General features: G+C 46.4%; 4 protein-coding genes across 4 annotated transcripts; 3 read left to right on the top strand and 1 right to left on the bottom strand.

The window, feature by feature from the left end:
- Positions 1-1,403: 1,403 nt before the first annotated feature.
- GLAREA_03318 (uncharacterized protein) lies at positions 1,404-1,664 on the top strand (the record flags this gene model as incomplete). Its single annotated transcript, XM_008083571.1, has 1 exon — positions 1,404-1,664. One exon carries the CDS (start codon positions 1,404-1,406, stop codon positions 1,662-1,664), a length of 261 nt encoding a protein of 86 aa, XP_008081762.1.
- A 1,375-nt stretch (positions 1,665-3,039) lies between these two features.
- On the top strand, positions 3,040-3,504 carry GLAREA_03317 (uncharacterized protein; the record flags this gene model as incomplete). The annotated part of the gene is made up of 2 exons (XM_008083570.1): positions 3,040-3,419; positions 3,477-3,504. The coding sequence occupies 2 exons, from the start codon at positions 3,040-3,042 to the stop codon at positions 3,502-3,504; spliced, it is 408 nt and encodes a 135-aa protein (XP_008081761.1).
- Positions 3,505-3,983: 479 nt separating this feature from the next.
- GLAREA_03316 (Cupredoxin) lies at positions 3,984-6,127 on the bottom strand (the record flags this gene model as incomplete). The annotated part of the gene is made up of 6 exons (XM_008083569.1): positions 3,984-4,376; positions 4,430-5,157; positions 5,315-5,571; positions 5,622-5,673; positions 5,723-5,822; positions 5,870-6,127. 6 exons carry the CDS (start codon positions 6,125-6,127, stop codon positions 3,984-3,986), a joined length of 1,788 nt encoding a protein of 595 aa, XP_008081760.1.
- A 2,768-nt stretch (positions 6,128-8,895) lies between these two features.
- GLAREA_03315 (P-loop containing nucleoside triphosphate hydrolase) lies at positions 8,896-14,113 on the top strand (the record flags this gene model as incomplete). Its single annotated transcript, XM_008083568.1, has 11 exons — positions 8,896-9,049; positions 9,101-9,209; positions 9,258-9,372; positions 9,425-9,437; positions 9,488-9,523; positions 9,582-9,962; positions 10,008-10,100; positions 10,155-10,179; positions 10,232-10,363; positions 10,415-10,476; positions 11,310-14,113. The coding sequence occupies 11 exons, from the start codon at positions 8,896-8,898 to the stop codon at positions 14,111-14,113; spliced, it is 3,924 nt and encodes a 1,307-aa protein (XP_008081759.1).
- Between the last annotated feature and the right edge of the window lie 52 nt (positions 14,114-14,165).

Below are 14,165 nucleotides of genomic sequence, written 5' to 3'. Positions count from 1 at the left end.
TATTCAGTTTCTCACAAGCACGAAAGTGGCTTAACTCCTCTCAACATGTTCAACTTCTCTACGCCAAGATCCCGTCTGACGTGTAGATCAAGAATCCAAGGGACCAGTGCTGAAAAATGTTAACCTATATCAAAGGCTGCGTGAGGCACGTTTGTTCGGTGAGATTGAAGACCAAGAGAACATGAAAGAACCCGGAGACTTCGGCATCTCATGACTTACCTCGAGGTCTCCAATCAAGCTCCTAAGCGAGTTTAAAGCTACCCGTGTTACACCACATATATGAGTTTTCCCACCGAGTATGAAATCGGGAACGATTTGAAGTTTGATCCGGGCAATGCTAGTGCGTCATAGCTCCAGCAGCGATGCTGAATTGGAGCCTCCATTTGATCACACAAATTCTCAAATCGAGTTTGTGAATTCGAGTGACTTGTTAAGGTCAACAAGGTAAAGGTATGATTTACTTGCAACTTGTGAGAAGCGAATAAGAAGCGCTATAATCGTTCGCTTTCTGAATCGGAGTCAAGGGAATATCTCATTTCTACATGGTTGTTCCAAACCTCTTTCGCGTTTCTGTACCACCTCACCTATTGTACGATCTATAGAAACAGGTCAGCGCATCACACTAAGGAATGGGTGTCTATCTTTATGTATAGCGGTGCACTGGTTCCCGGCAAGGGGAGCTTTGAAGTGAAAAGCATATACAGTAAATATTGCTATTTTATTAAGTCTAATTAAAGAGTGGAGATTGTCGAAAACATCATGTGCAAGAACTAGTCTTACACTCTGGCTGGACAATGGCCTTCTCGTAGAGCTTATCTCACTGAATTTACCTCCATCATTTGAATACATCAGATACCAGCTTACATGCATTGCTTCTCAAGGCAGCTCCATTAGCCAGCAGTGAGTAACGCAGCTCGCGTTGAGCGTGACGCCGCTACACTTGTACGCACCCGAGGTTAAAGTTAGCTAGCTGCTTTTGAATTAATATATCTTGAACTCTCGAAGACTATGGCACTGGTTCTCATAAGCCGGTCTGTAAACTCTATTGCGCGTACAAGCACAGTGACCCTGTAGTGCCAGATACAGCAGAGATTCTAACCAATATCCAAAGATGTGAAAGAGGGGAGAATGTCTTTTGATGGTAACAAGAGTTCAAAATACCCGTGAGACTACTCGGTGAACTATTTCTGAATGATCAACGTTAGTAATAGTATTGAAGCTTCAAATTAAATAAACCGCCATATTAGAAGCTTTTTGTCTATAAAGAGGAGAAATCCCCAGCCCAGAGAAAAAAAACCAGTAACTCTCAGTTCAGCACAATCAAGCACTCAATCAATCTCAACCAAAGCAGAACACAACTTTCTCAACTCAAACCCACCTTCTTCAACAACACTCTCATCAAAATGCAACTCACAAACGTATTCGCAACTTTGGCCACGGTCCTCATCGCCGGCAGCAACAGCTTCGCTCGAGCAGGATGCTACAACACTGGCGTTAATTTTGCCAACAGGGACCGCGCAGCATACAACGCCGGAAGAGCTTGCAGAGGTTACGATGGGAACAGAGGTGCATTGCAAGGCGTTTTTGGGCCCTCAGGTAAAAAAACGGCCTGGCCTGTGTCAATGAGAGTGGTCAGTATATCAATCTCGAGATCACCAACCTGAAAACGAACACTGGGTTCGATTTGAATGATAACGATTGCTTCGACAATCTGAAAAGGATCATTCGTCAATGCGGTCAGGGTGGTGAGGAGATTAACTCTGGCTGGGCTTTCCGGTAAGTTCTGGACGATCGATAATGTTGATGTTCGCTAACGAAGTGGTGGTGCCGACCCTAATGCTGGAAACTGCTAGAGAAATGTTTCTAGACTTCAAGCAGGGAAATGGAGAAAAAAAGGGTGACTGTCATTGAGGGAATTTGAGAATTGGTGGAAAGGATAAACACTCTTTAATGTGGTTTCCTATTGTCGCTCACTCATGTAACACGGGATATGGATTCTCAGTGGTAGCATTGTTACGTTTTGGCCAAGGTGGCAGTGCTTCAAACCTAGATAATCCATTCGGCGAGAGATAGCATTTATACGCTCGTACCAATTAATCGCTCTCGTTTAGCAGTAAATTTGTGCTCAATTCACTCTGTCAAAGCCCTCACAGAACAATGGCCTCATATTATTGATGCGTTTACATAAAACTATGCGAGATACTATCAGTTACCATTTCTTGGTGGTGGTGGAAGGAATATTAGAGGCTGAGTGAGGTTCGCTTGAGCTGCAAAATCGTGAGTTATGCTTTGGCGACGTTGAGATGCAGCTACACTTATACAGAATACTAAGCAGATAGGATAGTGCTACGTGAGATGAATTTATCTGATCGAGTTTTAGGCAATATCACTTTGTTGTCATGTCTAAAATTATGAACTTCGAGTATGTTCCGTCTTACGTAAATTGAGCATTTCTAAGTGCCATATCACACGATATACCAACAGTATTTCTGTGTCACTTTTTTATTTCATTCTTCTGCAGGCTGGAGGCAACCCATCCTTCGTAACCAGAAAAATCCTTCTATTCTATGCGCGGCCGCTTCATGGCTATGCAAGTGCCATTTAAGCGAACTCTTGACAGCTGTGAAGACGAAGCGAAGAGCCTCACAGGCCAACCCGTAACAGTCCTGCGCTTAGCATCAGAACATTGACTCCGAAATCATAATTTTGGCTCAAATTCTAAACAATTTCTCGAGGAAGGATCTGAGCAAGTCTTCCGGTGGGAATTCAAATCTCAAAATGCATAGTAGGAGTACTCGGCGTATTGCTTGCGATGTTCGTAATTTCCAATAATAGGAACCTCAGATGAACGAGAATAGCCTCTGAGAACGCATCTTTTCTTATAAAGAGATGCGGTCTTCAGCTCCAAGAGGCAAGAAGCATCTTTTACATTCAACACAATCAACATTCGAACATCAAAGCTCACCCAAACCCACAAACACATTTTTCTGAACTCAAAGCCAACTTATCAACGACCTTCACCAATCCACTATCGCCATCATGCAACTCACCAACATCTTCGCAACCTTCGCCGTGCTACTCGCCACGGGCAGCAACCTCGTCCAAGCAGGATGCTACAAAAGAGGCGAAAAGATCGACGCAAGTGTTGCACTTGAACACGCCACCAGAGCCTGCAAAGGTTATGAGGAAGGAGGACAACAAAAGGCCGGCGTCCTCCAGGGGTTTTTTGACGCGGAAGCAAAGAAAACCGGCTGCATGAACATCAACGATGCCAGGAGACATATCGAGTATGAAGTTAAGAATACGAATAAGAACTCTGGCTTCGACTTGGACGACGGTGATTGTGTGACCGGGTTTAGTATGCTCATCAATGATTGTGACAGGGGTGGAGACCATGAGGGCACTGGCTGGTTTTTCCGGTAGGTTTTGATGGAGGGCGTCGGTGTTTAGTGAGTTGTTTACTGACGATGTGATAGCGTCGACCCACAAGCTGGGGCATGCTAGAGATTGAACGTTTCTCACAATCATGAATGGCAATGGTGAAGCAAGGTCGGCCGGTCGAAGAGATATGGGGTTCTTTGGAGAGAAATTATTCTCTTTTTTGCTTCAGTGATTCTTCTCTTGTCATTATTTTGGTTCGTGGAGTTTGGGTTTTTAGAAGGTGCATTAGTTTTAGAGGTGTTTAGGGGCTTTTTTGCTGCTGAGGAAATCTGGTAACTGCAGCATCTCATGATTCGTTACTTTACTCATGAGTCACAATCAAAATACAAATTACCGCAAACAACTAACCATCTCTGATTTGATCTTTCCTGTGGAAATGTAGTCGTAGGGCACGTGAGATATGCCAGAGGTCGAGGTGATCGCAATCAGCTTGATACATGTGCTTGATAAGAGAGGAGGTGAGAATTCTAATATATTCATTTAAAGTCGTCAAATTCTAGCTACGCATAACATTTTAACCCAAATTGCTACACCATAACATTTTACAGCCCGGAATCCTCCTTCTTATAGACAGCTGTCTTATCATATTTATCCCAAGCGTCGCACTCGGAGTTGACATTACCCAAGCTCATGACCTTCTGGATGTCCTGCTGTCTCTCCAAAAATTGCACGGAAAGACCTTGGGCGACGTGGAATGCGATGTGGCAATGCATGAGCCAGGCGCCTGGATTGTTTGCCTCGAAACCAATCACGAGGTAGCCTCCAGCGGGAAGCATAGCAACGTCCCGTCGTGGAGGATTGTTCCATTGAAGAGCGGCGGGATCAGTGAAGTCTCCATTTCCAGCGCCGAGGAGATAGAAGTCGTGACCGTGAAGATGAATTGGATGAGGTGTTACCGCTAACCCAGGAAGAGATTTGAACACCCAAAAGTAGAGCTGCATAAAAGTCAGTATGCAGATAACACGACGTCCCAAACAGCTTCACATACCTTGTCCGCCGTTGGTAGTTGGATAACATTACCATCCCTATAATAAGTGTTGTCGTTGTTTACGACGTATCTAAGTGTTGGATCAGTCCAGCTGATGTCAATGGCGCTGGTGTTCATCGTCCACTGCACGACGCTTCCACCAAGTCCGTTGACAGAGGCACCAACACTAGCCATGACATCGAGTTCTTTCCACTCCTTTGCGAAAGTCGCGCTCGGGACGTTTTTGACGACATACGGAGTCAACCCCTGCTCGTCAGCGCAGTTATCTGGGATGTTCCAGCTTGAGGAAGTTGGGTTACTACTCGGGGCACCTTCATAAGAGAAGATTGACATAATGTTTCCATTGTTGTTGTTAACTCCACAAGATGTCATCACTCGAGCACGGAACCAGTAATTGTCGATATTCTGATTTGCGTTGATGATCACGTCATACCGCTCACCAATTCCAATAAAAATGGTTTGAGCTGTATAAGGCTTTGTTGGCACGAAGTCGGCTTGAATGACGGTGAGGTTATGGCCATCGAGACTGACGCGGAAGCTGTTGTCAAGAGATGTGTTGATGAGTCTCAGACGATACTTCTTTCCTTTGACAATAGTGTTCTTGTGGTATCTACCGCCAGTTCCAGACGTGCCAACCATGGTGCCATTGATCAGGCCGTTGTCTGCCACAGGAGGTGGACCTGGGTGCGTTAAAGCAAGATTATTCAGCGCGAAGGCTGTTCGATGATCTGCAAGTAAGGGTCAGCACGTGTTCCGGAGTGGAAATAGCTGCTCCAGCTCGTCTGAAATTAATGACATTCCATATGTGTGATTGCATCTCTAGATACCGTATATGTGCAGGAGGTCTTGTTGAAACAAAGCATGATGAAGATGTTGTTCACTTACACCAATCTGTAACAGGCATAGCTCCGAGATCAACATCATAGTTGGAAGTTGCCGGGCCATGAATGACTATCGGGCCTAAAACTCCCTCGCCGTACTGGGACGAGAAATGTGAATGATACCAAGAAGTTCCGAATTGTGTGGCGAGGAACGTGTAGGTTTTGGAACCTCCAGGAGGAATTGGACATTCGGTAATGCCGTTGGTTCCATCCATAGTCGCACTGTTCATTTGACGAATTCCATGCCAATGGATTCCAGTGCTGTTTGTTCATTAACCACTGTTGCTCGCCAGTGCTGCTGGGTGACTTACCCATTGTTTTGAAGGCTGTTTTTGACAGTGATCGAGATAGTGTCTCCCCAGTCTATGACATTGTTAGATATTCTCACATAATCCAGTTTCATTCAGCTCACTGGCAAAGACCGTTGGTCCCGGGTATTGTCCGTTGACGACCATCATCAAACGTGAGAATCCATCAGGTGCCATCGTCGTGTTGGTGACCTCGAAGTTGTACTTGATCATGTCAGCCTTTTTCAGGAATCAAAGAAAGCCTATCTCACATAAACTGTATTACCAGTATTCGGCCAAGCAGTATCATAGTCGGTAGCAATGCTGAAGCCTCCTCCCCAGCACTGCCTGGTAAATGCCGTATTTTTGCATTCTGTATCAGCCTTTCTGGACGAGGTAGCAGCTGGTGCAGAAACGGCGCTGGAAGCAACTGGAGCAGCACTCGTCGTCGCCCTCTCTGCTACGACTGCTGCAGAAGTGATATGGGCAAGCGCCAATGCACTGGTCAGGCTACACAGGTTGAAAAACATGTTGCTGAAGGTGATACTAGATTGGGCTCCAACAGGAAGGGCGAACTTGGCGGTACCGTGGTGCTTTTATCTAACACTGGCATTGCCTCCATAACTTACCAGTGCCATGCCCGGCCATCTTGGGATTGGCGGGACTCCGACGTAACTCTTAGTTTCTTCCGTGAGAAGTTGCCAAAATCAGTCCTTCGGATTCGTTCCAGGGTTTCCTCGATCGATCTACACGACTGGGATGAAGCTAAGTAGAGACGGGAACGCAGCCGCTTAGTCGTAAATTTCTGATTGAACAAACGACAGCTTCGATACATTATTCCCATGACATGCTTCATCCTGAAGAAAAATGGCCGATCGCTAACAGGCATAGTTAGAGGGGACAATCGGCCAAAAAAACCTCCGGTGTTCCAGTGGGTCGAAGAAGACAGCCGCTCTAGGTTCTAGTTGTAGTGTTGTGGATTAGTGCACTGCTTTCAAAGTTTGACTTCCCGAGCGAATCCACTTACAGACTTATGGATTACGGACTAACACATCTAGGCAAATGCCAATACTACGTGTAGAAAATCACATTCAAACCCCGATAATGGGCCTGAACGAATTCTCGGCTTTTTAGCAGTCTTTGAAGATATTATCTAGTTCCTGTGCAAGAAGTTTCGACGTGCATTATGCTAGCAATTCTTGTTCAGAGACTCAAAGGGTCATGGACTTTTAACATACCGACGCTTCAATCGAGGTTCCTGGTACCCAGCTGCACGATGTAGTCAAGTATTCCGGAATATTTACTCCGCGGTGCTCGAATATCGCCAACATCCGGAAGAATGAGATATGTGCGCCAGTGACTTGATGCCATAGAATACCTGAGCTACCCAAGAAAAGCCCGAAATGACGCTGAATTTCCAAGGACTCATGCTCACGGCCACGGGACACACCGTTGACGAACTGTAGATCTCTGGTAGTTTATCTCGTCCCATACATACTTCTCAAGTTGTGAGACGTTATCACTTCGTGTGATGAGGGCGAAAATGAAAGCACAAGTCGAGAGCTGCTCATTTTCCCAACATAACAGTCTCACCTGAATCTAACAAAACAACGGCAACGCGACGTAACAGTCATCACTCTCGCCTCGACTGGCATTTCGGTTACACGTATTTTGAGTGATTTTTGGGCAGATGTTGCCCCCCTCCCATACCTACAGAGTAAAAGCCAGCGATGGTCGAGAGTTAGAGAGTACCTACGCGGTAGACTCTACCTTGTGAGTGGGTTCTCTGAAGGAAGGTGCCGCCGGGCCGAGAGTAATTGAGTTCGTACTTATATTTCCAATGGAATTTCAAATACCGTCTCTACCAGTTGACTGGCACGATTAAGCAATGTTTGTCCTGCTGGGAGGAGGAGCTGCTCCGACGTCAGCAGCTCGCGCGCTACAGGAGCACAGATCGTCAGGTCACCACCCTTCGGTAATCCAACAATCCCTGGATCTCTCCAGACTTCAGCCACATTTGCCACAAACAGTGCCCCGGTGGAAGTCAGACCCATCACGTGATAAAATCTCCTCTCGGTTGGAACTTGGCATCGATCTTCCATCACCACATCATGTAACCCTCCCGCCCGTCCTGCTGGTATTGACCAACATTAAACTTTTAGTTCCTTACCGCTGGTAGCGACGTCGATCTGTATCTTGCAGCTCACCAAGGATTACGAGACTATTCCGCATATCCATTCCGATAGCATGGAGCAGCCTCTTGATGGCGTGCATTGAGTTAACGACGATGTACGAAAGGTACCACGTCAGCAGATTAAGAGACGTCCTCCGTATAGTAGCAAGCTAAAGCCTTCTGATGGCAGATGGCAGATGGCAGATGGCAGATGAAAGTCGGTAGAATAACACCGTCCTTCGTCCTCGTCCCCGCGATATCCAGCTAGGTGGACAAGTTGTCTTGGGAAAACACTGCTTGTTATCAACTTGAGTCTACTTCTGCGATAGGCTTCTCTTGTCTTCTAAGCGAAAGTCCTACTAGGCAAGCTACTTCGAAGTGGACGACTAGGAAGCACTAACTTCAGGATGTCCGCAAGCGCTATAATAGCCGCCCCGCCGTCTCACAAGATTACACGAGACGGGCGTGGAGTCGTGGGGCTCTTCGAGCTCGCTTACATTTCTGTACATGCCAAGTCCTGTCACAACTGAGGTATTGTCCCTAGCTACATTTCGTACTGTCGATAGTACTTCGTACTGCTTCACGGGAACGAGTCACCCACACCCAAATCTTACCGAAGAGACCTTTCACCGCAATGAAGAGGACCTCTTCCAAACCGTGTGGCTTTGTTCTGCGAGTTCTTGGATGTCAAGGCAGTCAAGAATGGAAAGGGAAAGAAGTTCTTTCAAACTTAGGGTTGTAATGCTTCTTTTCGCGAAAGAGTCTCAGTCAGATTCCGAGTAATGTTAGTGGCTAATGGTAGCAAGCGTGATACCTGGTAGGTTTGTGCACGACCGGCTCTACAGTATCTAGATCAACCTTGCCGTCTCAAGCACCCCTTTGCAGCGCCAGCACTTTCCTGGGACCCGCCTCTTCCTTGTCGATACGGAAGTTGTTACTTCATGACATCAATTGGCCACGGACAATCATTACTGAAATAATCTAGACGTGGACGACCGAAGCATGGGATCTCTATACGAGGTAGACCGAATGGCCGAGTATATTGAGATATGAGAAGCCGAAGCCCACTGCTTGTTACAAACCAAACCGTTGCACAGTAGCCTTTGCACAAGAGCTTTAGACGCCATGTATCTTCTATTCTGCTTGTACGCATTGGCGAGTCTGGTCAGTTATGCAATTGCAGACTGCGCGTCCTATGGAATCGACTTTATAGACGGTGGCAGTTACTTTATTGACAATACGCTGTCAAAACCTTTCACTTTTCTGTCAGATTTCGAAGGTTTGAAACAACAATTCTACGAGCTCATCATTTTCTAAACTCTGGCGACAGGTTGCGACAGCAAGACAATCACACCTATTCTGGTTGGTCCTGACGAAGAGTCATACTTTTGCACTGATATTCCTACTTCGCCGGACAACACCTCCTTCCAATCGTCATGGTAGTGTCCCTAACTCAGATTACCGCTTTCTATATTAATGGTCAATAGTCCTATCCAGCAAACGGCATTTACTAGCGGACAATGGTTGATTGTGATTGAGGGCTCTACATTTGCGTTCGTGAGAACCTTCACCATAACTGCTGGTACACCGGTTTATACAACAGTAAGTAACCCGTGGTCTAATTTTGCAACAAAAGGCTAACTAGTTGATACAGGTAACGGGCACAGGTAAGAAACATCACTATGAAATATCCTTCTAACACTAATCACCTGAACAGCCACTGTTGGAATTACCTCGACTCCAGACGCTGCTAGTAAGTTGAAGCAAATGCGACTAAGACTATTAAGGCACACTATACTGATCGTATATAGCTTCTACAACTACGTCTACTAGTATCGGGTCCACAGTTCTACAGCCATCAACCACAGTCATCCCATGCAAGACCCTGGTTCTAACTAATTACGAATTCCCACCACCAGTGACAACTTACACAACATTGAATCTAGGTATCACGATCAATACAGGCATCGTGAGAAAGACCGGAACCACTACTTCCACTATAACTGCTAAGTGCACGCCAAACCCCTTCCCAAGAAGGCAGGATCCACGAATGCAGAAAGCTCTCCTGCTTCCCCAGACGACAATTTCGCCAACAAACAAGAACTCCAGACGTGCAGATGCTCACCATCTTGGCGCTCGGGATTTTGCAAAGAGAGTGGCGTACAATATGGCTCTCACAAGACGAGGACCGGGTATGTGCATGTGTCATGGATCATATTTTTTCTAACAGTATTTAGACTCTCCAACCTCAACTGTTACAATAACTCCCGCTTCAGGGCCAACAGTGACATTGACGACAATTGCTCCTACACCAACATTTACCCAGACCTGTAAGCCATCTCTCGTGCTTATCTGGAAGCAGTACTAATACAGACCTACTCTAGCGATTTCAACAACCATTGTTACCAGGTAAGCTTTCAAATCTCTGCCCGTCCTTTAGATGGCTTCTAACCTGTAGTAGTACACCTCCGGCTGTGACTTCCTGCAAAGGCTTGCAGATGTCGACTACGACTTCGACATTCCCTACATTCACTTTTACCAGGCTGCGCATTACAGTTCCTATCGTTTTCACAGCTAAAACCATCTCGGTAGTGTAAGCACTCCCAGACCCATTCCCCCCGAGATGAGCTAAACAATGTTATAGGAAAACAACCAAGACTACCTACACTGACGCCGCTGTTTCTACTGCCTGTATAAACAGTGGAGGTAGGATATGATGTAACAAATAATGCTCCTTTGATTACTAGGACGTATGTTGTTACCGTCAGCCCATTACTTGAGAAGCTTCAGGGGCTTTGTGAATGTAGAGCTGGGGAGGCTAGCGCTCGGCAACAGCGATCATGTATGCTGAAAGATAATACTGTCAGATTAGACACAACGGACTGCGTTGTTGTTGCAATGACCATACTCTGGTAGTGTAAGATTGCGAAGACTGGTAACTAGATGTGTGCGTATGCCTGTGAGCGGTGCTTTAATGGGGCTCGTTGTTTGTGTATTAATTTATAAATCTCTATTTAGACTTTTCAATCAATAAACATTTTAAGTGCTGCTGTCATTTGTCTATTCAGAAAAGCCTATGAACTGACTAACGGAGGCCTAAGGGAAAGTGTTTGCATTCCCAATATAGCTTTTAAAGAATGGGTAGAAAATTTAGAGATTGGAATAATATCAGAACAATGACCCTGCTACTAATGATGTTCTGATCAAATTGTTAATTGACTGGAATTCTGTGTGACTTCATCTGTTAACTTTCTTAATGACTTTCGAGACCCATAATTAATTCCACATCACATGACCGTAATGCCGAGCATCATCACGAATTTGTGGTCGAGATTGTCGTTGCAAAATCAACACCACCGGTGCTTTAAGACGCTCTCTTTGAGCGCAAATTCCCTGCTGTATGCAGGCTGCGGCTTTACACGTCTTCCGGGCGTCTCGAACACCGGCAATACGGCGTGCATGTCGAAGAATCGCTGGCGTTCGACATCCGAATCCCTATCAATCATCTTTATCGCAACGCCATTTTCACCCTTCCACAGCTCGTTCTCGCATACCGGACGACCCGTCCAAATCGGCGAACGAAGGGGTGGAGAATCCAGCTCCTGAAAATGAAAGCACAGGCTTAGACGATTCGAAGGTGGGAGAGGATGGTACCAAATCAGATACACCAAAAGCTTTGGATGACACGGAAGATACCTCGACGATTTTATCTCGAGCTAAGAGTGGTCGGGTAGGAAATGGAAGAGTAACTCGACTGCGACCGCGACAACCAGAAGGCCTACCAGCTGTCGTATTCCCTGAGTGGTTTTGGAAGAACAATGTCAAAAGGAAAGACGACCCTCCGCGCCGCGGCTCCCTCGCGGTGTATGCTACCGACAACACCAGTGCCGAAGACCAATTAGAAAGTGATACTGCGATCGTAGATAAGTTGGACGTTGGGAGAATGGAGGAGGCTGTTGCGAAGTGTGGGTTACCATCCGCGGACGAAGCCAGATACACGATGCAAGTGGATGTGTACACAGAGATATTCTCTACCATCAAATCTGGTCTAAGTCTACGGCCTCCGAAGAATTCCGACAGTCCATCTCTTAATCGCCCTGTCATCCATCTACAGTGCCCCCAGGATGGCGGCTCTTTCTACCTAGACTCTGCAGTAGAGACAATTGCCTCAAAACTGCAGGCTGACTTGATTAGTCTTGATGCGCACGACATATCTCAAATTGTTGCTGCTTATACCGAGGAAAGCGCTGCGTGGACCCAATCGAATACAACGACCTTGTCGTACGACACTCAGAGTGAGGCAGGGAACATAGAGGCTTGGGCAATGGAGCCACAAGAGGGTTTGGCCGATGGCGAGGATGATTTCGCAGGCCTACAGTCTCGAATCCAAGCAATGTTAAAGCCAAAAGGGAATAAAAAGACACCTAAGTTCAACCCATTCGGACTCTCAGAAGCTCAAACCCTCGTTTTGACCGGGGTCCCAGACTCTTCATCAAACGGCATTACTGTGGTCAACGATACGGATCAATGGAATTCGCTAAAGCTATCAGCTATATTCAACGCACTAGTAAACGCTGCAGAGTATAAGCCGGTTGCGTTGCAGAAAGAGAGCACGGAAGAGTCTGGACTAAATGCTAACGATAAATCTCGCGGCACCATCATCCTGGTACGAGACTTCAAGTCTCTGCAAGCCACTACACAGGGATCAGAGTTAATATCTCGCCTCCGTACTGCCGTACACAAGCGCTGGAAAGAAGGCGAAAACATCGTCATTGTAGGAACCACATCTACTGAACATGGGGAGGCAGCGCTATCAAAGCCAGACATCCAGAAACTACAATCTGATATCTTGGGCGGTGAAATGAGATCCATTTTCGTTCCCTCACAGCGGATAGAAAGGCAAGAAGTCGCTTTTGAGTCAGATGAGAAGACAAGGTTTCGAATGATCAATATTCGACATCTTGAGCAGATGCTTGAAAGCTTGACAGAGGGCACAGAAGAAGTTTCGCCGGCCATTGAGCTTGAGAAGAATCTTGATACCAGTATTATTACATCCACCGGACTAGAAGACGCAGTTTGGACTTATGCACGCGTCCACCGTGTAGCCACTACTGTTCTAGGACTGGAGGACTCCTCAATCAAAATTGTTGACGGTGTCCTCCTGGGAAAAGCCCTCACAATACTTGCTTCGAGTGACGAGGTGAAGTTCGATTGGGGCGCTGCAGAGCTAAGAGAAGAGGAGGCAGAGGCGCAGAGTATGGTTGATTTTGAAGGCTCGACGGTGAAAAAGAACGAAATGACTAAAGAGAAGCTTAAGGCCATACGCAAGTCATGCAAGCAACATGAAAAAAAGCTGTTGTCGGGTGTAGTCATACCTTCCGAGATTCGAACGACATTCAACGACATACGGGCCCCCAAAGAAACAGTCGAAGCCCTCAAAACTTTGACAAGTCTTTCTCTCATTCGACCTGAAGCGTTTTCTTATGGTGTACTTGCAACTGATAAGATACCTGGTCTTCTTCTTTATGGACCACCGGGCACTGGTAAAACATTATTGGCCAGAGCTGTTGCGAAAGAGAGTGGGGCGACAATGCTTCAAATCAGTGGTGCTGATGTGAACGACATGTTTGTTGGTGAGGGCGAGAAGAACGTCAAAGCGGTTTTCAGTTTAGCCAAAAAGCTCTCACCATGTGTCGTATTCATTGACGAAGGAGACAGCATATTTTCCTCTCGCGGCGATTCAAAGACACGTGCGGCTAGTCACAGAGAATTAATCAATCAATTTCTTCGAGAATGGGATGGCATGAACGATCTCTCCGCATTCATCATGGTAGCTACCAATAGACCGTTTGATTTAGACGAAGCAGTTCTCAGAAGATTGCCTCGAAGGCTCCTCGTCGACTTACCCGTCGAAAAAGACCGCGAAGCCATCCTCAAAATCCATCTCAAAGACGAGATCCTTGACCAATCCGTCTCTCTAGAAAAGCTTGCCAAAGATACACCATTTTATTCAGGTTCCGATCTCAAAAACGTATCGGTCGCGGCAGCAATGGCCTGCATCCGCGAAGAAAACGAGATTGCCGCCAAACACACTGGCGAAGAGCCACACGTCTTTCCCGAAAAACGAATCCTCACATCCAAACACTTCGACAAAGCGATGGAGGAAATCAGTGCTAGTATCTCTGAGGACATGTCCACCCTTTCCGCGATCCGAAAATTCGACGAGAAATATGGAGACCGAAAAGGCCGGAGGAAGAAGGCCTCCGCTTTGGGTTTCGGAGGCACAACGGTCGTGGAGAAGGATAGTGAGGCGGCCCGGGTGCGGAAGATTGAGGCGTCCTGAGCTGGTCAAACAGGGAATTTACATGCATTACGCGGCGTTCAAGTGAGATAAA

The sequence above is a fragment of the Glarea lozoyensis genome (genome assembly GCF_000409485.1).
Source record: "Glarea lozoyensis ATCC 20868 chromosome Unknown GLAREA2, whole genome shotgun sequence".
NCBI classification, from domain to species: domain Eukaryota; kingdom Fungi; phylum Ascomycota; class Leotiomycetes; order Helotiales; family Helotiaceae; genus Glarea; species Glarea lozoyensis.
Note: the sequence above shows the minus strand (reverse complement) of the source record. Positions and strands in the feature narration are given on the sequence as shown.